Source organism: Asparagus officinalis, chromosome 5 (genome assembly GCF_001876935.1).
Source record: "Asparagus officinalis chromosome 5, Aspof.V1, whole genome shotgun sequence".
Lineage (NCBI taxonomy): Eukaryota > Viridiplantae > Streptophyta > Magnoliopsida > Asparagales > Asparagaceae > Asparagus > Asparagus officinalis.
Genome location: NC_033798.1, coordinates 127,782,537 through 127,810,415, shown reverse-complemented (window position 1 = coordinate 127,810,415; position 27,879 = coordinate 127,782,537). Strand labels below are relative to the sequence as shown.

Sequence of the window (27,879 nt, the reverse complement as noted above, 5' to 3'; positions counted from 1 at the left end):
AAGACATCTGTCGCTCCACGGCCTGTCCCTCCAAATGGGTGAAAGAATATTGACGAGGAATGGAGGGAATATACAGGAGAGCTCCCTCATGAAGATTCAGCCAATGCTCCTCAGTAAGAGTCAACGTAGCAGGATCCTCCGTGTGATCCCCGAACAGGAAACCGGGCTTCTTTAAAGCCTGAGTGGAAGTAGAATCTGCAGTGAAGGAGGCGTCCGTAATCAGCTGGCGTAAGCAATGACGCCCTCCATCCCGTATCAAACGACAGGATTCGTCGGAGCGATCTCTGTCAAACTGAGGGAGTGGACTAACGGCCTGCCTAATGGAAGCTGAAGAGAAGACCTCCCGGCTACAACCAGTATTAGCATGAGGAGGAAGGCTGCCCGCGGGGAACTCGACTGCAACAAAACACAAGGATAGAGTCAGAAAGCTCATAAAAAGCGAGATAAGATCAGTCACGGGATAATTGGAGAGACGATTTTGAGTGTCCTACACTGGAAGAACGGTATGCATCATCACGTAAATAACGTGGTAACATACACCGACCTATAAGGTGTAGGACGACACAAAATCGCCCCAATATACCAGAAGACTTGAATTAGCCAAGCAAGGCAAGTCCGAAACCTCGACCCCCGCGAAGGAGGGTGTCGGCCCTTCCCGAATGACCCGCGAAGGGGCCAAATGAGGGTATGACAAAACCACCAAGTTCGAAACCTCGACCCCCGCGAAGGAGGGTGTCGGCCCTTCCCGAATGACCCGCGAAGGGGCCAGACGAGGGTATAACAGAACCACCAAGTCCGAAACCTCGACCCCCGCGAAGGAGGGTGTCGGTTCTTCCTTCATGACCCACGAAGGGATCAATCGGGGATACAAAAAATAAAAAAAATTCCCACCCCCAAAAAAGGAAGCTGCTGGAGGGGAGGATGCTGCGGGAACTTCTTCCTCGCTAGGCTGCGAATGGGATCGACTCCTAGGAAGTCGAGATCGGCGTGGAGGCATCGGAAACCTGCAATGAAAAGCAGCAAGTCAGATACAATCTAAAATATGAATACGCGAAATTTAAAAGGGAAATTAAGAACTTTAATTAAAATCCTGTGTATAAATAGGATTTTATAGTTGAAGTCTAATTAAACCTACAAATTTCGCGCATGCGAAACAATGATTGTCATTTTCACGGTAAATTTTGGTGAAATACCTAAAATACCCTTCGTGTTCAAGGCTAAATTCGAGTCAAGGACACACTCGAGTTGGGTCATGGTCATCATACCTGATCACATAGCACCCCCAGTACCCCACAATTTTGGTTAATTTTGCAAATAAGCCCTTTTGTAGAATTTAGCCAATTTTACAAAAGACCCTCCACAAATTTCGGTTTGGTTTCCACATGCTTTTATCAAAACTTTGGTCATAGGTTTGTGATCTAAACTTTTGGAATTTCAGCCCTAAAATTCCAGTCCTTTTGCAAATAAACCCCCTATATACTTTGTGGGTTGCTCTTTTGCAAATAAATCCCTCAAACCACATTGAACCAAATTTACACATACACCCCCCAAAATTTCAGCTATATATTTGCATAAAAGCCCTTCAAATTTCAGTTTCATATTTACACATACACCCCCAAAAATTTTAGCCATATATTCGCACAAAAGCCCTCCAAAATTTCGGCCTCAAAATTTGCACATAAACCCCCTAAAATTCAGTCTCAAATTTGCACACAAACCCCCAAAATTTCAGCCCTAATTTCGGCCAAATACCCTCTCAAATTCCCCAAAATTTGCACACAATCCATCTCCCAAATTTCGGCCATATGTATATGCATGAAATTAAGAATGTAGTGAAATCAAAGGTGAGGGCCCCAAAAAAAAAAAAAAAAAAAAACAAAATTCGGTTTTTTGCCCAAATCCAAGAACTAGGGTTTCAAATATTGAATCAAAACATGAGAAACTAACTAGAATCAAAGCAAAGGAATAGAAGCCATGAAAAGAAAGTTTACCCAAGTTCTTGAAACTTGAAGGAGGAAGAAAGGTCCAAATAGCCGAAACCCTAGATTTGAATCTCCTCCTTTGCTCGAATCCAAGTGGGAAGAAGAGTTTGAACACTTGAAGAGGGAAGGGAAAGGCTTTAAAAGGGAAGAGAGATTTGGAAGTCTTGAAGAAGAAGAGTTCTTGGGGATAGAAAAAAGGGGGGGGGGGGGAGGGGGCGGAACTGTAGAAACCGAAGCAAAAAAAAAAAGAAGAAATGGGGAGGGGACGAAATTCTTACTGGAACCGGAAACAAAAAAAAAAATGAAAAAAGGAGGCGGAACCTAGCTGCTGGAACCGAAGAAAGAAAGGAAAAGAAGAGGAGAAGGGGAAATCGGCTTTATATTGGACATTTTTTTTTCTTGTTTTTGTTGAACCGAACCGGCCTGAACCAGACCGGTCTGAACCGAAACCAAACCTAAATTGTTGATTCATACGCGTGTGGGCCGTGAAATGTGGGCTCGCGCGTGTGGAAGGGTCCGGGGATAATTCATATGCATTTTGAACCTCTTTTCGGATGTTTTTACGACGTATTCAACACTCGTATTTATACCCCGATGAGAATACGAGTCTAAACTATTTCTCACAATTGACGGGAAGTTCCTGGAAAATATTATGTAAGGATAACCCGTCAACCTCCGACGGGTACACGAGGCTAAACTAATTCCCGAAACTCCCAAGAGTACACGAGTATAAACTGGTTGATCAACTTGTAGCCCTAGGTCAACGACGGTCAACGCGTTGCAATGAGAGTCAACGCTGATCGATTCGAAACCCTAAGGTCAACGCCGGATCAACGCGTAGCCCTAGGTCAACGCCGGTCAACGCGTTGCAATGAGAGTCAACGCTGATCGATTCGAAACCCTAGGGTCAACGCCGGTCAACGTGTAACCCTAGGTCAACGCCAGTCAATGCGTTGCGATAAAAAGTCAATATTCGACGTTCGAAACCCTAGGGTTAACGCCGGTCAACGTGTAACCCTAGGTCAACGCCAGTCAACGCGTTGCGACAAAAAGTCAATATTCGACGTTCGAAACCCTAGGGTCAACGCCGGTCAACGCGTAACCCTAGGTCAACGCAGTCAACGTGTTGCAACAAAAAGTCAACGTTCGACGTTCAAAACCCTAGGGCCAACGCCGGTCAACGTGTAACCCTAGATCAACGCCAGTCAACGCGTTGCGACAAGAAGTCAACATACGGTGATCTGAAATCCTAGGTCAACACAATGTGACGGAGGTAGTTCAAAGTCAACTCAATGACACGAGCCAAACTCAATTCATCAGCTGTAGACTCGAGACTCCGACGACGGCCAGGCGCTAAACGCAGTTCGTCAAAGCATCGAATAGACCGAAAATCGAAGGAGCCAAGAGTTGAAGCTAACTACAGGTCCTTTACGCCGACTGAAGGCTGGACCAATCACATCCAAAGTATTCTAGCCTCTTCTATAAAAGAAACGAGTCCGGAACGCTTTGGAGGGGGTATCTGTAGGCATCGAAAATTGCCTATAGGTCTCCACGAACAGCTCAGTGTTAAGGAACGACAATGAACGTCACTATCTGGTTCACAGGAGTTCGATTGACGTCGGTGAACGCTTGAAGTGAATCGACGAACTACGTGAGCTGACAGAATTTCGGAATAACGAAGGCACAGGCTAATCGAGAGCCCCGCGATGTTTACAAAAAGAACAACGCCTTTCGTGTCTCGTTCGTTCTACGGATAATCCAACCATCGGGGCTGATAGAACTCTTCGTCAGAATTCCAACGCAATTCGAATCACTAAAATCCGAGTTCGGACGAAGAATTTACCCCAGGGGTGTCCTAGATTTTTGGGGACGCCCCGGGGGTGTCCTAGATTTTTGGGGACGTCCCGGGGGTGTCCTAGATTTTTGGGGACGCCCCAGGTGTGTCGCCTATAAATAGAAGCCTTAGGCCTCACTTTTTGGGGATCTGGATTTTTGGAGAATTGACGAAGCCCTGCTGGAGTGAAGAGTGATCGAGCACTTCAACACAAGAGAGTTCTTCATCAGATCTACATCACCCGCATCCGTTCCTTAGCATTACCCCTCGTCGGTAATCCTAAGAAGAGCAAATATCTCGCTTTATCCGAGATAGGCGCTCCAAGTTTCTAGATCTCCTCGCGGATCGACGAAGCTCTGCCTAATTTTTCTGAATTAGATCTGATTGCCAGGTAGTCCACGGATATCGACGTCCCCATCACAGGCTAAAGACCCACGCAAGCAAGAGACGATAAACGGATCTTGTGTTTATTTTCAAGAAAGTTGTAATCTTTATTTTCGTTATTTGAATTCATTTGTAACGTTTGAAGTTTTAATGAAATCAATGATGAAGGCAACTTTTGACGAAAACAAAGGTGTGTCGAGCAAAGTCAAAGGGTGGTCTGGGCTTTAGAGATATGCAAATGTTTAATCACGCATTAGTGGCTAAGCAGGCATGGAGGATCTTTCAGGACCCTTCTTCTCTGGCTAGTAGGGTTTTGAAGGGGAAGTATTTCAGGGACTCGGACTTCCTTTTAGCAGGTGCCAGCCCTGGCTGTTCTTATTTATGGCGGAGCATTATCTGAGGGCGAGAGCTCCTAGCCCGAGGTCTAAGATGGAGGATAGGTGATGGCCATAGTGTCTCTATTAGTACTGATCCATAGATCCCAATGTCCTTTTCTTTCAGGCCAATCACTTCTCCAATTGACCCTTCCAAGAGGGTGGCTGACCCGATCTCTGCTTCGGGTACTTGGAATCATGATTTGATTGCTAACTCCTTTTGGCAGGTGGATCGGGAGGACATTTCACTTATCTCACTGCACCATTCTCCTATCCTTGACAGACTCATTTGACATTATAAGGAGAAGGGGTGCTACACAGTCAAGAGTGGATACCGACTTCTTCGCTACACTATGTCTGATGCTGCTTCCACCTTGGATTCTAGGGTGGCGAAGTGGTGATCCTTGATCTGGCAAGCAGAGATCCCACCGAAGATGAGAGTGTTCCTTTGGTGCCTGTTCTATGATGTTCTCCCCACCTCAGCTGGTTTATCTCATAGGGGGATCTCTGTGTCCCCTAGTTGATGCCTTTGCTCTGCTGTCTTTGAGACTGCCCTTCATATCTTCACTGTCTGCTCTTTTGTTCATTTAGTGTGAGAGTCCTTAGATCTTTGGGATGTGATTGAATGCTTTCGAGGTACATCTTGTGATGATTTTCTTTTCCATCTCACCTCGGTTTGCCCTGCTCTCTGGCTTTGGTTTTCACGACCCTGTGGTTATATTGGGGGAAAAGAATATGCGCTCTCATTGTGGTGATGTTAGGGAGGCTTCGGCCTTGGTTACCCGGATTCTCTGTTTTGTGGATGAAGGGGATAAGGTTTGAGGCCTCTCTCGTGACATTGCTACCCCTTCCAAATAACCTTCTGCTTGGTATCCCCCTGCTCTTGGTCTGCTAAAGCTCAACACAGATGTTGCTGTTCCTATGGAATGAGATATTGTTTGGTTGGGAGGTGTTATTTGGGACCACCATGGGCATGTGATTGGTTGCTACTCTATGGGGCTCAGGGGTCCTATGACTGTGGATCATGTAGAGTTGTTAGCTGTCCTGGAAGGCATTCGTTTTGTTCGGCGTATTAACTGGAGGATTTCAATGGTGGAGATTGACTCCCTAAGGGTTGTCTCCTTGGTGGACTCTCATTCTCCTTTTGCTACCATGGCTCCTATTGCAGATGAAGTTCATACTGGTTTGTCTGCTATTAGCTTCTCTAAAGTTTCTTATGTAAGGCGCACTGATAATGGTGTTGCTCATGCCCTAGCTAAGTTGGTTTGACTGTTTGTCCTCTTGTTTTTGGTCTGTTTCTATCCCTCCGTTTTTGAGACAGAGTGTTGTTAAGGACTTGACTGGTTAGGTTGTCCTACCTGCCTTTTCAAAAAAAAAAAAAGTTATCAAGAGAGTCCATTCTTTTGTCTCCATAGTGTGAAAGTAGTGTAAACAACCATATTGTAGTTATCATTATTCGCAATAGAAACCTAGAAGTCCAAACCCAAAATCCAAAAATAATAATAAAACCCAAACACAAGTGTCAAGTGGATTGAAGTTTTCTTTTGGATAAGGAGTTAATATTGTTTGGTTTGGTTAATAGTTCACACATTCACATCTTTTTATCTATGATTTTTTGGCACAATTCAAAATTTCTAATATAAGAATAATGAAAATTATTCAATGCAATAAATTAGTTTTGTTTCTCAAATAGTTACTTCAATTTCACTAAAAAATTTAAGCATAGTAATGTGTAAAAGGATATATGATTAATGGATTGTTCTTTACTTACAAGTGCACTCTCATAACGTACTATTATTTTATAATATTATTTTTTATTTTTAGATTAATTAATACTTGTTGTCCACCCAAAAAAAATTATGGATTTGCCATTGATTGTCATATAACTTTCGGCTTATTTATTCATTTAAATAGTGAGTTACATTTTATATTTTTAGTTTCTTTTTTCTATGTCATTCCAAATATCATTGATCTTCTCTTCTCTATATCATTCTAAATATTATCGGTCCTTATATCAATTTTTATTACTCTTCTATGACCAACGTGGTTCAATGACAATTATATAGTTTTTATAATTCAAAATTTAAAAAATGAAAGTGTTTTAGTGATTTAACCGAGTTAAATTTTTTGTTCTTTACTATCTCCAATATTTAAGTTATTTTTTATAATTTGTTTGTGAATTTCAGTAGTTTGTAACATGGTTGTTCTTTCAAAATGATCAATTTGTCAAATAAGTTCTATAAAAAAACTATGAAAAGAATAATTTCTTCTCATTCCTTCACGCTTTGTGCTACCTTTTTTTTTCCTACCCTTATCGCTGTATAAATTTGTCAACCTCAAATAGAACTCATGCGACAAAAGTAAAGGACTACTACAACAAGACCAACAACCACTCGCAAATCGGAAACAAATTGTTAACAAAAGGACAAAAAATGAATCTCAAAATAGAGAAAATAAATCACAAGACACATTATGCTCCATTTATTAAGTTTATCTTCAGTTTAATCCCTTAGGTTGCCAGTTGCAATTTCTCCTATTTTCTGTGGAACTCTACTCGGTTATCCACCCACAATTCGCAAATATAATTAATTTCCTGTATCTGTACATGGCCTTACTAAAGTAGGAACAATTCCCAATAATGTTTTGCGCACAACGTGGACATTCCACTTTGAAAGGATTAGGATGTACAAGTTGCATTGTAACATTATGTAGTTAACAAGAATAATGTCTAAAACTTATTAAAACCACATATCCAGTGAGAATATACAACTGTACAGTCTCTTGATTTTCATCGTAACTTTGGATTTTTTCGCAATGAAGGTAACTTATAAGATACTAAAATGGCAATCCAGATTCTAATCGCATCACACATGTAAAATGGATTTTTATCATCTAGACTGCTTGTAATAATCTCATATTTAATGAAATCATGCCTAATCACAATCATCTCGCATCCAAGATAGCTTACTTTCTCAATTACCTGGATAGGTCCGGGGGCCTCAAAACGAGCTCTCAAGCTCAAGGTTATTGTTTGGGAAAGGGGGATTTCCAACCTGATCGCCTCAAGCGAAGATAACAACGGAGGAGAAGCTGACAAGTAGGTTTATCAACAGCTTTGGAGATTGACATTTTATTTTTTTGGTTTTTTGTGCACAAATAGTGTCTCCTAACGGACTATCTTACTAGTTTTTGGTGTACTAAACTTTACGTTGTGGTGGGTGGTAACTATTTGCATATTTGTATATTCTTTTGTATATCTATGAGTGATTTTACTTTGCTACTCTATTGTCCTCTATTGTATAGAGTGACGACATAGGTCCGCTCCTCTGCCAATTCCGAATCTATCGTTAAATCACAACTAGAAATAATATATGTAAGTACTTTTATCTTCCTATGTATACAATGATAGGGCATCTTGCCCTATTTTTACTTCAAAAAAAAAAAAGAATTTTAAAATGATATACTAACCTATGCTTTGACTTAGGGGTGTGCAACGGTCGGTTCGGTTCGGTTTTTACCAAAATTTGAACAACCGAACCGAACTGTCTATAATTCAAAACCGAACCGAAATGTTGTAAGTCGGTTCGGTGCGGTTCGGTTCGGTTTGTTCGGTTCTAACTTCATCAAACTTCTTATCAAACAACGAACTGTGTTAAAGAAAAAAAGATATCAACAAAATAGGAGATTATGAAGCATTGAACACTGATATAATGATATTGTTTTCAACCCATAATGATTCAGAAAATGAGTTTAGGGTTTGAGTTTTTGACTCTTTGGGGACGTGTTGGATAGGTTTGAGATCAGAATAGATAGTATTGCACTATATTCGGTCGGTTCGGGTCGGTTCGGGTTGAAAAGTTTTCAAACCGACCCGAACCGCCCTACTCATAAAACCGATTTTTTCGGGTCGGTTCGGGTCGGTTCGGTCGGTTTTTTCGGTTTGGACCGAACCATGCTCAGCCCTACTTTGACTACGAAGGACGCTGTTAACCTAAAACTTTATCATAACTTTAAAGTTTTGATGCACCGAATCAAACGTTGAGAATACAATTAATAATAACAAATTAAGCTTTTATACCAAAATTTTGAGATTAAAATATGATCCTCCATTCACTTCTGGTAACTATCATTTATTTCACCAATAGAAGTACTTTTTCTCTAATAACAATTAGAAAAATCGTGGTCATATATATTAAACTACTAGCACATGCACCTTGCCACTTAAATTACTAGAAAAAAATGTTAAAACCTAATGTCTCCTGTCCTAAAAAAATCAACAACTATTGGAACCAAAAAAAAATCAACACCTAAACAAACTATCTTCCAAACATATGCCGTAAGAGCGTCCACAATTCGCAACAACTACAGGTATTTAGCTGAATTTTCAAGCAACCTATTTTTATATATTTCAATAATAAATTATACACACACACCCACGCACATAAATACATACATACATATTTGTCAACATAAGTGTTAGTAGAAACAATAATGGAAGTCCATAAGAGGTTCGTGTCCTCCCTAATTAACTGATTACTCAAATTATAGCCATTTAATCAATTTTCATATTAGTGTTTTTTGGGACAACAATGGTTTTTGACCCACGTAGATCGACTAAAAAAAGAAACTACGTAATAATGTCTACCAAAATTTCATCTACAATAATATCTACCAAAATTTCATCAAGGATAAAAGAGTCAACTCACAGGGTCTGTATCCAATAATTAATAAAACTATACATGAGCTATATATTCCAAATTAACATTGGTACGTGCTACATGGGTTTATGCGCAATTAATTAACCCAAATTTCTCTTACGTTGAAATCTCGAGCACTTACCTCTCTTACTATTATCTTTCGATTAAGAGGAGAAATATTAATTCGGTTTAAATATTAGCACTAGTCTCTAGGCAGATTTGATACGTTTGACAATTGATAAACGAAGATCATACACAATTAAAAGTTAAGTAAAGCCTGCACCAAAAAATGCTCGTAAAATTCTCCACCAAACATCTCAAAATTGACCTTTAATTAATTTACTTGTTCCTTAACCATAATTCACCTAACCCCAAGAATTACTTTGTTAAGGCTCGAGTCAAAAGTTTCTTACTAGCTCAGCTAAATGTGGACGCTTAACCCAACCGAAAGATCCCTCAATAATAAGTTTAAAGAAAATAAAAATAATTAAAAAACACCACACCAACCAAAAAATTTCTTTAAAATATAATTCTTTGCTTTGTAACACTGTTCCTTTTTAGGACTAAAGCTACGACGTTAGTCGTTGCTCGTTGAACTGTATTCCTCCGTTTCTCTTATAAATTCTATGCTTTGGTTAGCTTCTCGATCGATAATTACAAGCAAATTAACTATAGTTTGGTTGATACCAGTGTTTTGTTAATTATAAATTTTGCGACAATGCCGGTTTATGCTTCGTCGGTTTCCGGTGGCGGCGAGGTTGTTTGCGTCACCGGTGCCGGGGGGTTCATTGCTTCTTGGTTAGTGAAGCTTTTGCTTGAGAAAGGTTATGTTGTTAGAGGGACCGTGAGGGAGCCAGGTTGGTTAATTAATTAATCATGTACTAATCTATTTTTATTTTTCATGCTCTCGACGCGTTCATCATATAATACACTTCAAGGCTTTTCGAGGCTTGACAGGAACGTAGGTTATTATTAAGCTTTAATAGTAAACGAACGATGTGAAAACTTTCTATATATATTATCACTAATTAAGTGTGAAATATTGATAGTATTCTTTGAAATTTGCACGTATTCAATTGGTTACTTATAAATTTCTTTAAAAAAAAATTCATTTAATTCAGTTGGATATTAACAGAGAAAACTTCATGCATCTCTTTTCTCGCCAGCATGTAATGAACTTGCTAAAAAAGCCTTTTACTGACTATTAATTTTGCTTGCAGAGAATGATTTGTTCGTACCATTTTCTAGTCGGGTGCTGCTACAGGGACCCGAAAATAGGACAGATAGGGGGGACAAGTGAGGTATCCACATCTGATTGCATAATGAGCTGGCCATTGCCAGCTCATTATGCAATCAGATGTGGATACCTCACTTGTCCCCCCTATCTGTCACATTTTTGGATCCTTGAGGCATTTTTGTTTCTAGTCTAACCAATGTGATCTAGTGTCAGGGTAATCTGCATAGTGGATGTTAATTATTGGTCTTACTCATCAACCCCGTTGCGAAAAAATCTATGGAAAAGGCATCATGAAAAATGTTTAATGTATTTTCTCTATTAGAATATTTTATTTTAATACTTAATACTCGATCATTTTAGTGTTTGGCTGAATATATAATTGTCATAATAATAATAATTTATTTATAAATAAATATGGAATTATAATAATTTCTTTGAAATTAAATAAATTGAATATTGTTTCTTAATCCGTCAAAAAGAAAGCTAACAATCACATCACTTTTGCTTAAAATACTGAAAACTCATAGCCAAGACTAAATCTTTTTTTTTTTAATATTTCATCATTGGATTTTTTTTAAAAAAAAAGGTGTGTACTTTTTTTAAAAAATAATGTGTACATGCATCTTAATCATGCTTAGGTATGTGCTCATCTCATTGCAAAAAATATCTGAAATTAGAAATGAAGTGAATTAACAACTTGTTCAATTATATCGATCTATAATCATTTCAACAACTTATTAGTACAAGAAAAAAAAAGATAGATGTACCTTTTTCTCTCCAATTCGTGACAATTAATTAATTATGAGGTAAGTAAATTTCGCATAGAATCTCGAGAGTTAAAAAAAAAAGGAAGAAGAAGATGATAGACGATGTCTCTTAAAAATTACTTGATTACCTAATTATTAATTCACTCTTTATTCTTTTCCCCTCTATGTTTTACAGTTTTCTTTTCCATCTAATTAACGGCTAGTAGGGATACATTTTCCCCACCAACCGTAAGAAAAAATGAAAAGGAAAAAAAAGGTAACCAATAATTTGAGAATTGCTACACTATTTATTTGGCAAAGAGGAGAAATCATTTCCATGTCTTTCACTTTCTTCTATTTTGTCTTGTCATTTTCCTCTCTTTTTTTCCTTTGTTATTTATTTATTTTTTTAAATCAAAAGATACATTCCAATCATATACAAAAATTTCTACGGAATCCATCCTTATGTACGTATCTCGTGCATTTTCCAATCACTTTCAATCAATAAATCCTACTAAAAAAGCTTAATCCAAGGCACCTGATACGGTTCTACCAACCTCCAAATTAAACGGAGGGAAAAAACATATGGGCTTATTACTATTATAATATTTACCAAATATAACTTTTTTTTAATTATTAAGGAACAGATACTGTCTCTCACTGTTCGACTAATATAATATCAACCTCAAAGAGACAACCAACAACGTATTTCGCTTTACTTTATTAAAAAAAAAAATCTTCGCAAGAAGAGGCCACCGCCACGGCCATGACATATTTGAATTAATTTTCATAGAGCATTTGAAATCGCTACCAGGCCCCCCAATTAATCAGTTATTTTCTACAATCAAGCGAGGGAATTAATTTGAGACAACTTAAGCATAAGAACTGAAGTATCTGACAACAGTTTTGCTGATTTGATAGACTAATTTTGAATAACTTAAAGACCTGGGGGACTTAATAGCAACTTTAATGATTAGGGAATAATCTCAAAACATGAAAGATTTAAAAGATTGATATCCAAAAACATAATACTTCTGGTTCACACAAATTCTTTGTTGTCGGACACAATACCAATACACTTGGTAATCTTGAAAATTTTGTTTCTTTAATAATGCTAAAATCTTAACTTTTTCCCCCCCTCATTTGAAAAAGATGATCCAAAGAACTCTCACCTAAGAGCACTAGAAGGAGCTGCGGAGAGACTCATCCTCCTGAAAGCCGACCTCCTCGACCACGCCAGTCTCTACTCCGCCATCAACGGATGCTCCGGCGTCTTCCACACTGCATCTCCGGTCACTGACGATCCTGTACATATGATTAAACCTTCAATCTCTTTCCTTCCAAATTTTGAAGGGGGTAAAAAGTTTAATACCCGTTTGTGAGTTGGATTACATGAGCTAATTTCATATGCAGGAGAAAATGATAGAGCCAGCGGTCACGGGCACCAAGAACGTTATTTGTGCTGCTGCTGAAGCTGGAGTTCGCCGAGTCGTGTTCACATCATCAATTGGTGCGGTGTATATGGACCCAAATCGCGATCCTGATGCAGTTGTTGATGAGTCTTACTGGAGTGATCTTGAATATTGCAAGAACACCAAGGTAGCAGTTAAGTTTTAGTATATGCAAAATGAACATAATGAAATCTCGGGACGGATACATTACCAAAATTCGGTAACGATATATTTGCAGAATTGGTACTGCTACGCGAAAACGGTAGCAGAGCAAGTAGCATGGAAGACAGCAACAGACCACAACGTTGACCTCATAGTAGTCAACCCCGTCCTAGTCCTCGGCCCATTACTCCAAACAACAGTCAACGCCAGCACAGCACACATAATGAAGTACTTAACAGGTTCAGCCAAAACCTACACCAACGCGGTTCAGGCTTACGTGGATGTCAGGGATGCGGCGGCGGCACACTTGGCGGTATACGAGTGGCCGGAGGCAGAAGGAAGGTATTTGTGTGCAGAGAGCATGCTGCATCGTGGTGATGTCGTCCGTATCCTTGGGAAGCTCTTTCCTCAGTACCCTGTGCCTACCAAGTAAGCCTTCAATACTATGATCCGGACGAATACAGTAGACATTGCGGACATAGAAAGAAATTTTAATTAAACTAGGATACACACAATTTAAAGAGTTAATTGAGAATAGACTCCATGTATTATCACGAAATCGAATTTACTATCCGCACACCAACAATAGAACTCTTTCAGGATTTATATCTGCAACAACAGAACTACATGGGTAGTCAGCTCAATTTGACATTAGTATGGGGGCCTATGCGCAATCAACCCTAATTAAAATATTTGGATCCATATTAAGATTATTCCGATATATGAATCAGTCAACTGGATTAAATCAATTTAACCTTAATGTAGATATGTGATCAATTTCGGTACTCAAAGATCAAGCCTTCGTCATAATGGCTGTAGAAATTATAAGGTACACGTATGACATCCTTTTGGTTCCGAAACTATGCTCAACAACAAAACAAAATTAGCCAAAAAAACCCTTGAATTTAGTAACCGTTTTAGCCGAGTTTCTCTCATCTAAAGTATTAATAAAAACAAGTTAATAACCAGTTGGCTTCCAGATAAATTTCACGGGAAACACCCCTCATCTGTACATTAAGTTTTGTTTATCAACCTTCAACCTCATTTATTAGCACTTGTCACTCCTATGATTGACCAAATTAGTATTTTCACACCTTAATTTGTTAGAGGTTTGTTTGGTTCGCTGTAGGGATTATAACCGCAGTTACTGCAACTGGGACATCTTGGATCACTGTTTGTTTCGTTATAAATGATAAATACAATTCCACCACTTAATAACCCCCCCTGCAAATAATAAACTTGCAGGTGCTCGGACGAGGTTAACCCTCCAAAGAAAGGTTACAAGTTCACAACGCAGAAGATCAGAGACGTAGGCATCCATTTCACTCCTGTGAAACAAGTCCTCTATGAAACTGTCAAGAGCCTCCAGGAGAAGGGCCATCTAAACTCATGATGTCATCTCTAAGTTCCTTCAAACTGTTCGGTACTTAAAAATGTTTACTTGTTTATATTTTGCTCTTACAAGATGATTAGACCACAGGCCCTAATGCTACTATTTCACGCCAGCTCAGAAAATTCTATAAGCTTGTGGTTTCTTGTTACTGTCCTTAGAAATACAATAAATCTTTGTCGTAATTGAGGTTCTTTCTTCATTAGTTTCATAAGTAATTGAGGCAGTGGCAAAGCCAGTTTTTTTTTCCTTATTTTTTAAATCTTGGGGGAGCCAAGATTCCAAGATGAATAAATACCCTAAAATCTTTAAAACTGAGACCTATATGCCCTCACTTGTTTTGACAGTACTTATATACCCAAAGTTTTAAAAACTAAATATCCTAATATTTTTAAAGCTAACACTTAAATATCCTCTAGTTATTAAAACTTGCACTTAACAATCCTCAAGTTTGCATAATTGAGGGTATATAAGTGCATGGTTTAAAACCTTTAGGGTATTTAAGTGCACATTTTTAAAACTTTGGGATATATAAGTGTTGCCAAAACAATTGAGGGTATGTAGGTGCAAGTCTTAAAAACCTTAAGGCATATAAGTGTTGCCAAAAACAAGTTAAAGAGTATGTAAGTGCAAAGTTCCCTTGTGACCAGATTATAGTAAATGGAGTATGCAACAAGGACTACAAACAAATAGAGATGGATGGATGAACTTGTAGGAATTTAATAGATTTTAACTGGGTAAATATTAACATAACCCCAGAAGTTTGGTGGTTTCTACAAAATCTTCCTAAATTAATAAATCATATAATTAAATTCCCCTTGGACTTTGAAAACTATACTGAACCACCGCGGCCTATTGTGAATTCTCATAAACATCATTAAGGGATAGAACATAAAAAGCAAAATCACCTGTTTAATTGTTTACCTAGTCTTACCAGAACAGGGCAATATAGAAGTTATATTTAGTAGATGGGCGTAAAATTGGCCAAAGGTTGTCATATGTGGCCCACATGACAATAAGTGATCATGGCGCTTAAGTGAGACAAGTTCAAGTGGGTTTCTATGATTTGTAAAAATTCAGAGGATGTCATGGAATTTATTAATTTTTAATTTAAACAGCGAGAAAATTTATCTTTTTTAATAGAGAAGAGAACTAAGGATTAGGAAAATATAAGAGGTGAGTACGCCACAAGAGCCAGCAACCTCACAACACATGAAGAGAAAATGTGAAGATCTTTCTGGTACTTGTCATCCCCACCTCAATAAAAGAACTTCAGTACATTCAAAAATAACACCCCCCCCCACCCCGCCCCCCACAAATTTGTATATCTTTCGAAAACAAAAGTTGATCAGAGGGAGAAACTCTCAGAAAATTTCAGCTGAAGATAAAAATGGCTAAGCCACTCAGGAGTCAAGAAGAAAGGAAGCATCTCTTTCAGACCAGAAGAGGTAATGGGCATCCATTATTTTCAGATGTTATGCTCATCACATGCTCTTAGTCTTAGCTCAATGAAAACTTAGTAGTTCACGTGATTTGATGAGGATCCTAATAATTTTGTATATTTCATTAGCCTACATGGTTGTTATCTCACCTCAGGTAACTTCATAGTCGATCTTCTATGAGTTGCATCTTATTGTTGTCAACATTGTACGGAATTGAATATTTACACTACATTTTCAAAAGCAAATCGGAAAGAGAAAATGAAGTACCTGATTTTTTGCATCTTTTATTCTCCTGGAAATTGCTAGTTAGATATATACTGATTTATCAACCTCGCGAAAAGATGGAAAACATTGATCATTAGATGCTGAAATTGCCACATAGTCTATGCATATAAAGGGAATCAAAAATTCCTTGATAGTAGTTTGCAATTTTAACGTTAAACACATAATAATGAACACATGAATTATGGTGTCTTCATTCACAATAATTCAAAACATTTTGTAGAATGCCCATCAAGAATTTAAACATACATTCAAAACTATTTAATAACACTTCTAAGGGAAACCACTAAAATTTGCTATTATGGTAAGAGAGGTGCACCCAAACCCATGTTCCCACATTTAGTACCCAAATAAAGTTCCTAGATGTCATACAGATGCCCGATCAAAGCTCACCGAAACTCCCCTAAAACGAGAAATGTCACACGGACATCTGATCGAAACCATTTAAGTTTCTGAAAGAATATCAGAAATAAATTTAAACTTTTTCATTGCTATTAGTTTACTACTAGGAAAATACTAACAAGGGCTGAAACGGGTGTTCAAGAACTTCGTTCTAACTCTCAAGTACTAAAGGATGAAAGTATGAGCAAAGGCAATGTTAAGGCATGATTATAAAAAAATACGTGAACTTGTCTCCTGTAGTCTAGAATTAAAGTAGTTACAGTTTGCTCCTAGCGCTTCACTGGATACAGCATGGAAACATGACCACTTCTCTGTATTTGTTTTTCCAAAATAAATGGTCGTGTGTATCAACTAAACTCTGCTTTAACTAGTAAAAGATTTCCATCTATTCAGTTTTCGTAACCATATTAATTGACCAAAGGGCAAAGTTGAAAACAAAATATAAAAAAGAATGAGTATATATTCCACAAAATAGAAGATTTTCCCGCTGAAATAAAGGAAAATACAATCAAACTATTTTTCCATCAACAACTTCAAACTATTAGGTCACCAACCCTCTTCGTTTTGAAGCATAGAAGATCAAGTAAGAAGAATCGTGGAAAAGAAAATGGTTACATTAAAGGAACCACTATATTCTCAGGCAACAACTACTAACAAGCCCCAAAAGAAGATAGACGCATCGGCAATTTTCCATGGCTATTTATAGTGAACACATGAAAATGTCCTGTTCCTCAATTTGGATTGGTCTCACCTATACCCCACCCCTGTTCAAGGCCTTCTTGGCCTTGATAGTGCCTTCTCCAAAAAATAAATCAAGTCAGCTGTGTTTGGTCTTCACCTTGACAAATGTCCTGGTCTTAGTGATTTTTCAATACTCTTCTGCCAAAAGTTTTGGGAGATCATCAAACATGATATTTTCTGTTTTTGATACTTTGTACTCAGATTCCTCACCCCTCCACAATATCAACTTCTCCCTTATCTCTCTTATCCCTAAAGTTGAGGGAGCCTATTAGGTTTAAAGACTTTAGACCTATTAGTCTTATTAGTCTTCTTAATGGACTATTCAAATTTTTTACCAAAGTCCTAGCTAACAGACTCTCCTCCTTTTTATCCTCCCTAGTTGACCTAACCCAATTAGCCTTTCAAAGTGGTAAATCAACCTTGGACTCTTGTGCCATTGCATATGAGCTCCTCCACTCTTGCTCCTCCAAATGTAAAGAGATTTGTATGCTCAACATTGACTTCATGAAAGCCTTTGATCGCATCAGTTGGTCCTTTGTCTTTAGTTTGCTTCAAGTTAGGGGGTTTGGTACTAAATAGTACTAATGGATTCCTGACATCCTCTCCTTCTCCAAGTTAGCCATTTTGCTGAATGATAATCCAACTCAAATTTTCAATTGCACTAGAGGTTGATGCAGAGTGACCCCCTCTTACCTATGCTTTTCATTCTAGCAGTTGATATCCTCAACAAAATGCTCACCTTCAACGTTGATTGAGGGGATTTTTCTAAGCTTCACCTTAAAGGTGAGCTCAATAATGTTCATTCCCTTTAATTTGCTGATGATACAATCATCATGTGTAAAGCATCCACCTCCGACTTCTTTGTGCTCAAAACCATTCTCTACATGTCCGAGGATATATTTGGTCTTGACATAAATTATGCCAAAACGAACTTTTTCTACTTTGGCAAATCACCTACCAAAGGTGCCTTCTTTACCAACACTCTAATTGCGCACTTACCTCTCCCTTTCATTTATCTTCACATTCCATTGAAAAAAGAAACCCTCATCAAGCAAGAGTGATAGCATCTGTTAGATAAAATGTCCAAGAGACTATCCTTGTGAAAAAGTAAGCAACTCTCCATTGGTGGAAGATTGACCCTAATCAATTGTCTTAACTACCCTTCTCCTATGCTATTTGTCATTCTTCAAACTCTCATCATGGCTTATTAAGGCAATGAACATGATTAGAAGGAACTTCTTATGGAGTAGCAAAGACTCCTATTCTCCTTGTAAGTCTCTGGTCAAATGGAGTTTGATTTGTAAACGAAAAAAGAAGGGGGTTGGGTATTCTCAACCTCCATGATTTTAGTCTTGCCCTCATTTCCAAATGGATGTAGAAGGTGGTTCAAAATGAGTCTTTACTGGGTAAAGTTCTCACTTCTTTGTACTCCTCCCACTACCCAAATCCTAGCTGCACACCACCAAGCCGTTCAGCCTCTAGATTTTGACGGGATATATTCTATAGCAGTCGGGCTTTTAGGAGTTTAGTTCAATGGAAATTAAGCAAAGGATCCTGTATGAGATTCTGAGAGGATAAATGGATAGGTCCAAGTACATTAGCATCTCTTTTCCACTAGGACTACAAACTTTCCCTCTCGGTTAATGGCAGTGTTAGGTCTCAAGGGATTCTCCACAATAATCAGTGGAGATGACAACCATTGATCAAAAGGCCTATCACCAACTTTGGAAGAGATTATCTCTCTAATCTTCATACACAACCTACCAATACCAATGATGTGGCATGGTGGCCATACTATCCTTTACGCATCTTCATTGTCTAGTCTACATACATCTTCATCAATGACATTGGAACTACATTCAGATTTATAATTTCATTTGGAACTCTATGACCCCTCTCAAAGTGGAGGTTTGTTTTGGATTCTTAACAAGATGAAGCTTAATACTAAGGTGACCCTCAGGAAAAAATGTTGTTCGTTCTACAATGATGTCCCTGAAAGTGATGAACACCTATTCCATAATTGCTCTCATTCATGGTTTTAAATATCGGCCGATAATCTGATATTATAGCCGAGTTATCGTATTTGGGAGCTTTCCGCTATGATAAGTAGGATTTTTAATCGGTTATCTTTTTTTGGGTTTATCGGCGAGTTATCGGCGATAAAGGTACTTATCGGCTGATAAGGGAGGCTTTAAATATTAGCTTTATCGGGCCAAATTTTGAGTTGAATTTTCGTGTAATAGGCAGTTATTTAGTAAGTTGTTAAACCCGACCCGACTCGCTTTCTACAATTGGTTAGTGATTCTAAACATGATTATTTATATTTTGGAATGTTTATATTTCATTAAGTATGGTTAAATTATATTTTTGGTTATTATATTATATATATACACCATCTAGTACATCACCCCGATAAATACTACTTATCCCCGATATATCCCCGATTTTCACTATCCGATAAGGATTTTGACCGTCCGATAAATCCCCGATAACCGATTTTTAAAACCTTGCTCTCATCTAAACTGGTTTGGGGCTTCTTCTTGCCATTCCTTCAGAGATCTTCTCTACTGCATAAGTTCAGTTACATTATGGAATCAAATGGCTCTTTTCTGGTGGATAAAGAAGATATACTCCTTTGGCCTATTCTTTTTCCATCTTTTTATTTGTGCTTATGGAGGGCAAGTAACAACCTAATTTTCAAAGAGACATATGTCTCTCCCCCTGTTTTGGTATCTAATATCAGTCATTTTATTATGTTATGAACAATAACCTTGCATCTAAGAGAGTTGCCACTGTTCAGAAACTAGTGGCCGAGACAGGATTAGCCTAGCTGTTGCTGCAAGACAACTCTTCATCCCACAACATGGCTTGAGTGGATGACAACCTCTGAGGAATTAAAATGTTGATCTAACTCTCTTTTGTAATTACTTATATACAAATATTATCTAATCTTTTTGGTTTTGATGTAAGTACGAGCTTTGTGGTAGCTCTAAACAATGTATACTCTCCCTTCTATCCTTTTCTAAAACTGTTTAGTCTGAGTTCTCTACTACAATTTTCTCTTTCCTTGGTAATAGATGACGGCTATGGTCCTCTCCCTATTCTTTGGTATGGACTAATTGTTCTCTTTTGTACTCAGATTATTCATTTCTAGGTTAGGATATGTTTTTGTAATGATATATGAACATGGTACCTCACCCTATTTCTTTCTGTTGAAAAAAAAGAAAATGGAAAGGGAACATTTACTAACTTTATAGCTCTAGTTGAAGTGCATGGATCAAGAATAGTATGACTAGTGCATCTCAGGTGCATGAATTTCACTGTAATGGCATAAATTAACTCCTCTAAAAATGGAGCCAGAAAGCAAAAGTGGGTTAACAACAAGGAGAAGGCCCAATACAAAACCAAAGAATCAAGGGTTAATTGCGAACAGACCCCCTGTAGTCTACTTGTTGTGAATAGACCCCTTGTAGTACTGGCCCAAGTGTGATACACCCCTTAATGAACTTTTTCGACTCTTTTAAACTAAATCACCAAAAAATTGGCAAAGCTTGATTGAGCTACATTATGGATGATCCGCTCCGTTGAATTTGATCTACATATTCTAAAACCCCAACACATCAAATTTGGGGTGAACCCGTCGTGGTTTGACCATTCATCCACTCGTATCAATTTTAACTGTTTCGAATGAATAGAACTTTTTACATAGCTCGACGGAGGGTCAAACCACGACGGGTTCATCCCAAATTTGGTGTGTTGGGGTTTTAGAGAGAGAGAGAGAGAGAAATATGGGTATGCTTGGTACCAAACATAAATTTTGTGCTTGATAGTGAGGTGGTACAATCCCCTTCACTCATTCAAATGGGGGACCATATTCACATGGGTTGAGGAGTGCATGAGGATATGCAGAGTGGATGTGATTATGTCAACTCACTACCAAGCATAACTTTTTGTGTTTGGTACCAAGCATACCCATTTTTCTCATATATATATATAATCTGCAACCATCAAATAATATAACAAATGGTAAATACTAAGAATATAATATACATGAACAATTAGGATTGTATCCTAGTGGCAGAGAATTAATATTTGCTAATAATATATGTATGATTTTTTTTCATTTTTAAATATTTTGCACATAAGCACCATGTCTTATCTTTTCCTATTATGACCATATACACAACATTATTGCGGTAAGTGCTCAAAATCAACCACGTGCTCATTTGGTCATGATTTCTTTCCATGAATCATCTCAATTGATTTCACCTGTGTTGCTGGAATATGGGTACATATTTCTGTATTATACAAGAGGATGGGATGCTTCTTGCACCAAAAATAAAAGCCCTAATTTGCAGTAAGTGCACAACTGTATTAATTCTACTGTATTATGAATTCAACATTTTAAGAATATTTTCACCAATCACCTACATGAATTAAGTACACCTGTAAACAGATGGCCAGCACTCATTTAGAGTCAAATTTATCCACTTGACAACATTTGCAAAACAGAGCAAAAACACAACTTTTTGAAACAAATAACAATAGTAGATAATCAATTTCACCATATGGAACCACAAATTATGAATATAAAGCCCCAGTAGGGAGAGCAACAACCTACAGATCGGACAAAATGACTGAATAAAAAATACGTGACTGTAATCCAATGTGTTCCGAAAAAGAATGTAATCCAAACTTAAGCATATGTCATGTGTTTGGAAAAAGGATGCACAATCTAATCAAATTGTATAATTTTGTTCTCTTTTACATATAAAACAAAGGCGCGTTAAGTTAATTGCAGGAGATATTTCTTGCATCCTCTAACCAACCACAATCACCCATCCAGACAAACGGCAAACAAGTTAAGTAGCAGATTTAGAAGATTCAATGGCTATCCAGCTTTATGCGATGACCTTCAACTACTCATCATTGCTCATCCTTGAGCAAGGAAGGCTCCATATTTTGGGACTGATCAAAAGTTTATAAGAGTTTTCGAGCAATACCAAAGTTGATAGAGTTAATGAAGATCCGTGAGAAACAAATGGTCATATCCTCCAGCTCTAATAGAGTATCAGTTCATATCTATAGTCTCCGTCGAAACATCAACAATTAAAAAAATAGTAGATGCGATGGGAAGCTCCTGTATTAGATTGCAAAATTCTATAGCTAATGCAATACAAATATCTAATTCTTGTGTTTTCTAATTAATGAAATTAAATGAACAATTGAGTTAAACAGCAATAGGCATTAGACTTACTGATAGAGTTCCATTAACTATACAAATTTTATAGGTTTTGTTACAATTTCCAATGTTGCAAGGATACAAACAGAAGCATGATCCTAAAGAAAGCTATATTATAACAGAAGTACAAACATAACTGGATATTGTTCAAATATTATGATTATCATGTATCCTTTATGTGCAAAAAGTAAGCATTAAAATGATTGAAACAAGCATAGTGCAAAACACATAATTTAAAAATCGTCTCAACTTCATTAGTGCAATAAATATTTTAAGATCAGGGGTAAATTATTCGGTGTTATAATTGTGTCCAAAGCATGTCCAAGAAGTTCGTGTGCAAAGAATATCATATTTGATGAAGACAAGCAATTGCAATGATGGTTCTGGAATCCATGATTTTACAACAATGAAGCATTTTTCAGTAACTGTGTTCTTTCCATACGAGGTAACAAATTGCAAAGAGCAGACTGTATCATTTGTTTCTTCTGTTGACAACTTTTAATTATGATGAACCTTTTTCAAACTCCCCTACACAAGAGTAAAATACATGTCCCAACAAAATGCAATGACCACTCCACCCCATTCGTTTCTTCTCTTAGCAAGTTTGAACTATTATTAACCTTATCCGCACCCTCCTACAGACGAGTAAAATACTACACGTCCCAATTATCCACATCCTCCTACAGATGAGTAAAATACTACACGTCCCAAATCCCAATAACCTGTTCCTGATTTTAGACATCTTTTACATATTGTGGTGGTATTTTAGACAAATAGAACTTATCGAAGTTAATTTTTCTAAATTTTAAATAGTAGAATAGACACCAGTTATATTTTTAAAAATGAAAGAAATATTTTTCATACTATATTGTTACTCTTCAGTATGCAAATTAATTTTAATTTCAATCGCCTAGTATTTAGTGGATAGCTATGTTTCTCGTTAAGCGAAGAATTGGATGAGAGCAATATGCTGGGGATATGGTGAATGCTAAAGTTTTGAATGAATCATAACCGTCAACTAAGTCAACTAAATAAAAGAAGATTGGAAAAAGATTTGAGGAATCTCCACTACATCTAGGTAGTGACAAATCCTCTCTATCATAGCCATAGCTAAATTACTGTAAAGCTAGCTTTGTTAATGTATAAAGAACTATGTTACTTGGGCACTTCTATCTGAAGCTATACCCACACGTGCACGTACCCATATCTTTATCGAAACTCCTTGAACACTCCTTGCATATACGCTTACATTTATTCGGCCAAATACTCAATTATACAATACATGTTATAATTTAGAACACTTGTCATACACTCTTTGTACATATATCCTACACTTCACATCCACTTCTTGAAACTCGAGGGACATAGACTGGATTTCAAACAATGAATCTAAAGGGTTCTTTTGGTGTCCAGTTCAAAATGAGTGATTTTTTAATTTATAATCCACATAACAAAAGAAACATAAAAATATTATATGAATTTCTACTCTCATAACACATGAAAGAAAAATAATATTGATCTCACTAAACTACTAATTTCAGTATATAATTTCTAAGTGTTTACATAAATATTTCTATAGTTGTCTCCCCATACCCTACCTTTTATGAATTTGTCGTGTCCCGTACCAATACCAGTGCCCATTTCTATGCAACTTAGATTATGAAGAATGCCAAATTCGGATTAATCTTATAATGTACTAAGCATGCCACAATCTTATGCTACTTTCATAATTTCAAGACCCGACAACAAAGGTATTATAACATTAGAGCAGGCATTCACTTACCAAAGATCAACTAAAAACATTTCGTTGAATGCCTTTTTCACAATAATATAAAAAATATAAGAATTTTTAAAAATAGATTATTTATATAATTTAAATTAAAGAGTAAGCTCTAAACTACTTATGTCCAATCTTTTTATCTCGAATTTTAATTGAGAAAAATGTAATTTTATACTTTTTAATCTATTCACTAACTGTTATTTTAAAAATCTTAAATTCCTTTTTGGAGAGCTTGAGGGTTTTCTTGCAAATGAGGCCTAATTCCGCTATTTTTTCATTCTTGAAGAATCTTATCTAGAAAGTTCTGGACATTTTAAATTTTTATTAGATATGAGAAAGAATGAGTCTATATGGCGTGGGAAGGGAAATATAGTATAGAAGTCCCAAAGCCAACCTTAATTCTTGTAAAAGCCAAGAAACACTTACAATTTGGTTATCAAATTACAAAATCAATTGCCCCTGAGATTGAATAGTGAAATGAACGACTGCCCATTATGACCTTCACCCCTCTTTTTTTGCAAGCCCTTCAAAAGTTCTTCATAATATAGAATATATATAGTACACACATGGTTTTTTTTTATGTGAATCCATGATAAATTTTGCATTTTCCTCGAATTATATTGATCTTTGATTACAAGGAAGGTGATGCAGGACAAAATCCACATTAGAAGGCATCTAATTTAACAATTTATTTTCTAAGAAAATTAAAACCATTACCTTTGCTTAAAAAACCATTGCCTTAGTTAGAGAAAAGTCTGCCCCTTCGCTCAAAACCACCACCCATGCTTAATGAAACTGTTGTGTTTTGCACAAAGAAACTGTAGCTCCAAATAACAGACATTGTCATGTTTGCTCAACAAAACTTACGTGTTTGCTCGACGACACCGTCACATAAACCACTGCTATATTCCAACAACCGTTGTAGGCATTCAACGATAAGAATTAAATATGTAGAAAAAAAATTAGCCATCTAATAATTAAGAAATGACTTGGATTAAATTCTCATAGCAATTTAAACTACTAAATGTCACAAGCCACGGCCTATCTAGCCTTCATGCCTTATCAAGCATTGGGCATACCAAATAACTTGACACTATTTTATACCAGGGTTCGAGACTTATAGCACAACAGCTAAAAGAAGTTAACGCAGGACAATCATTGATTGTCCATCAAAAGATTTTAAGATCTATTAGAATAATTTTAATTTTAGTAATATTTAATTTGATTTCATATAATCTTTTATTTTAGTTATGATTTCTTTATATATTTTGAGATCTTTCTAGTTTAGTTAATATTTTAATTGACTGCATCTTTTAATTTTGTTAGGTTTTGAATTCATTAGAATTTTAATTTGCTTCCTTTTAACTGTTTAGATGTTTTTTTTCTATAAATAAGAGATGTAATCCTACATGAGGAATAGACATTGATGGATAAAAAATTGAGTTTGATAATTTTCTCTTAAGCACCTGAGGTGTTCTTTGACATGTAATTTGCCACTTTGGAGTGTAAAGCCTTTGGGTGTGATGCCCCCTAGGTGTGAGACCTATTTATATCTGAATTCTCCACTTTAAATCTCATCCCTAATCCATCTTTCTACCAAAATCCTTATCTTCAAAAGATCCCACAACAAACAAATATAAATCAGCAAGAGGGGGAAAGTTTTTCTTCATGGATGAATAGTAAATTTGTTACTATCCATCCGCCACCTCCTCGAGATCCGACACCACCTGCCTCCTCCGATGATGCTACAATCATTTGAATTTGACTACGAACCCCGACGACAACCTCTGTTCGAGTATCATCGTCACTGAATCTCCTTCAATTGACACTCAACGGATAATGATCCCTCCCTGCCAAGGCCTTGATATTGGAATCTAAGCTTCAATGATACGGGTGTATCTTCTCTTCGGAACTTAGCGATCCTCATGGGAGCTTGAGGATAGATGATTCTCATGATAGCATGAGAATAGGGGTGTAATCTAATAATTAAGAAATGACTTGGATTAAATTCTCATAGCAATTTAAACTACTAAATGTCACAAGCCACGGCCTATCTAGCCTTCATGCCTTATCAAGCATTGGGCATACCAAATAACTTGACACTATTTTATACCAGGGTTCGAGACTTATAGCACAACAGCTAAAAGAAGTTAACGCAGGACAATCATTGATTGTCCATCAAAAGATTTTAAGATCTATTAGAATAATTTTAATTTTAGTAATATTTAATTTGATTTCATATAATCTTTTATTTTAGTTATGATTTCTTTATATATTTTGAGATCTTTCTAGTTTAGTTAATATTTTAATTGACTGCATCTTTTAATTTTGTTAGGTTTTGAATTCATTAGAATTTTAATTTGCTTCCTTTTAACTGTTTAGATGTTTTTTTTCTATAAATAAGAGATGTAATCCTACATGAGGAATAGACATTGATGGATAAAAAATTGAGTTTGATAATTTTCTCTTAAGCACCTGAGGTGTTCTTTGACATGTAATTTGCCACTTTGGAGTGTAAAGCCTTTGGGTGTGATGCCCCCTAGGTGTGAGACCTATTTATATCTGAATTCTCCACTTTAAATCTCATCCCTAATCCATCTTTCTACCAAAATCCTTATCTTCAAAAGATCCCACAACAAACAAATATAAATCAGCAAGAGGGGGAAAGTTTTTCTTCATGGATGAATAGTAAATTTGTTACTATCCATCCGCCACCTCCTCGAGATCCGACACCACCTGCCTCCTCCGATGATGCTACAATCATTTGAATTTGACTACGAACCCCGACGACAACCTCTGTTCGAGTATCATCGTCACTGAATCTCCTTCAATTGACACTCAACGGATAATGATCCCTCCCTGCCAAGGCCTTGATATTGGAATCTAAGCTTCAATGATACGGGTGTATCTTCTCTTCGGAACTTAGCGATCCTCATGGGAGCTTGAGGATAGATGATTCTCATGATAGCATGAGAATAGGGGTGTAATACAGTACAGTGGAACGCAGATGGAAGCGTGGAATGAGACGACGAGCAGCAGTTTCGAAGAATCCAGTTTTTAGCTCGTGAGTCGACTCATACATGTACATGAGTCGACTCATCAGGTTGAGTCGACTCATCAGGTTGAGTCGACTCATGCCTGTCATGAGTCGACTCACGAAACCCAGCCGTTTTGCCAAAAGTCTCTGACCAGTCGACCTGCGGGCTTATGAGTCGACCCATGTGTCATGAGTCGACTCATCTTAGTTATGAGTTGACTCATTGCTGGTTTTTGTGTTTTGTCCAGTTTCGAACGAGTCGACTCATCTCAGTCATGAGTCGACTCATCGACAGTTTCCTGATTCGTTTGGGTTTCTGTTCACACGAATTCCTATTGGTTTTGGGTTTGATTATTTACCAGATTACCATCCACGTTTGTACACCTATATAAAGGGTTGTTTAGGGTTTCTAAACATCATCTTAGAGATATTAGATCAGATTGTATTAGGGTTTAGAGAGGATTGAGAGGTTGTTCTCGATTCTAGTGAGATTGTGAGGGAGAGATTTGTAATAATTGATTCTTCATAATCTAGAGAAGGTATTTTTCTTCGTCATACTGAATTGTTCTTGTATTTTGATTGTCTTCTTCTCAATCCACCTTTTGGTAATTCCGCAACCAAATGATGCTCGCACTGCGAAGGAGGCATTCTGTGTATGGTCCTGACTCGATCGCAGTACAAGAAACTTGACGAGAT

General features: G+C 37.1%; 1 protein-coding gene and 2 long non-coding RNA genes across 3 annotated transcripts; 1 reads left to right on the top strand and 2 right to left on the bottom strand.

Moving 5' to 3' along the window:
* Positions 359 to 2,171, bottom strand: LOC109841238. Its single transcript, XR_002247209.1, has 3 exons — positions 1,992 to 2,171; positions 892 to 1,004; positions 359 to 396 (listed from the first exon to the last, which is right to left on the bottom strand). It is a non-coding gene; the product is annotated as an uncharacterized LOC109841238 (long non-coding RNA).
* On the top strand, positions 9,937 to 14,446 carry LOC109841235 (cinnamoyl-CoA reductase 1-like). Its single transcript, XM_020410143.1, has 5 exons — positions 9,937 to 10,128; positions 12,407 to 12,561; positions 12,668 to 12,853; positions 12,944 to 13,296; positions 14,113 to 14,446. Exons 1-5 carry the CDS (start codon positions 9,990 to 9,992, stop codon positions 14,258 to 14,260), a joined length of 981 nt encoding a protein of 326 aa, XP_020265732.1. The 5' UTR covers positions 9,937 to 9,989; the 3' UTR covers positions 14,261 to 14,446.
* Positions 12,244 to 13,059, bottom strand: LOC109841237. Its single transcript, XR_002247208.1, has 3 exons — positions 12,917 to 13,059; positions 12,627 to 12,829; positions 12,244 to 12,559 (listed from the first exon to the last, which is right to left on the bottom strand). It is a non-coding gene; the product is annotated as an uncharacterized LOC109841237 (long non-coding RNA).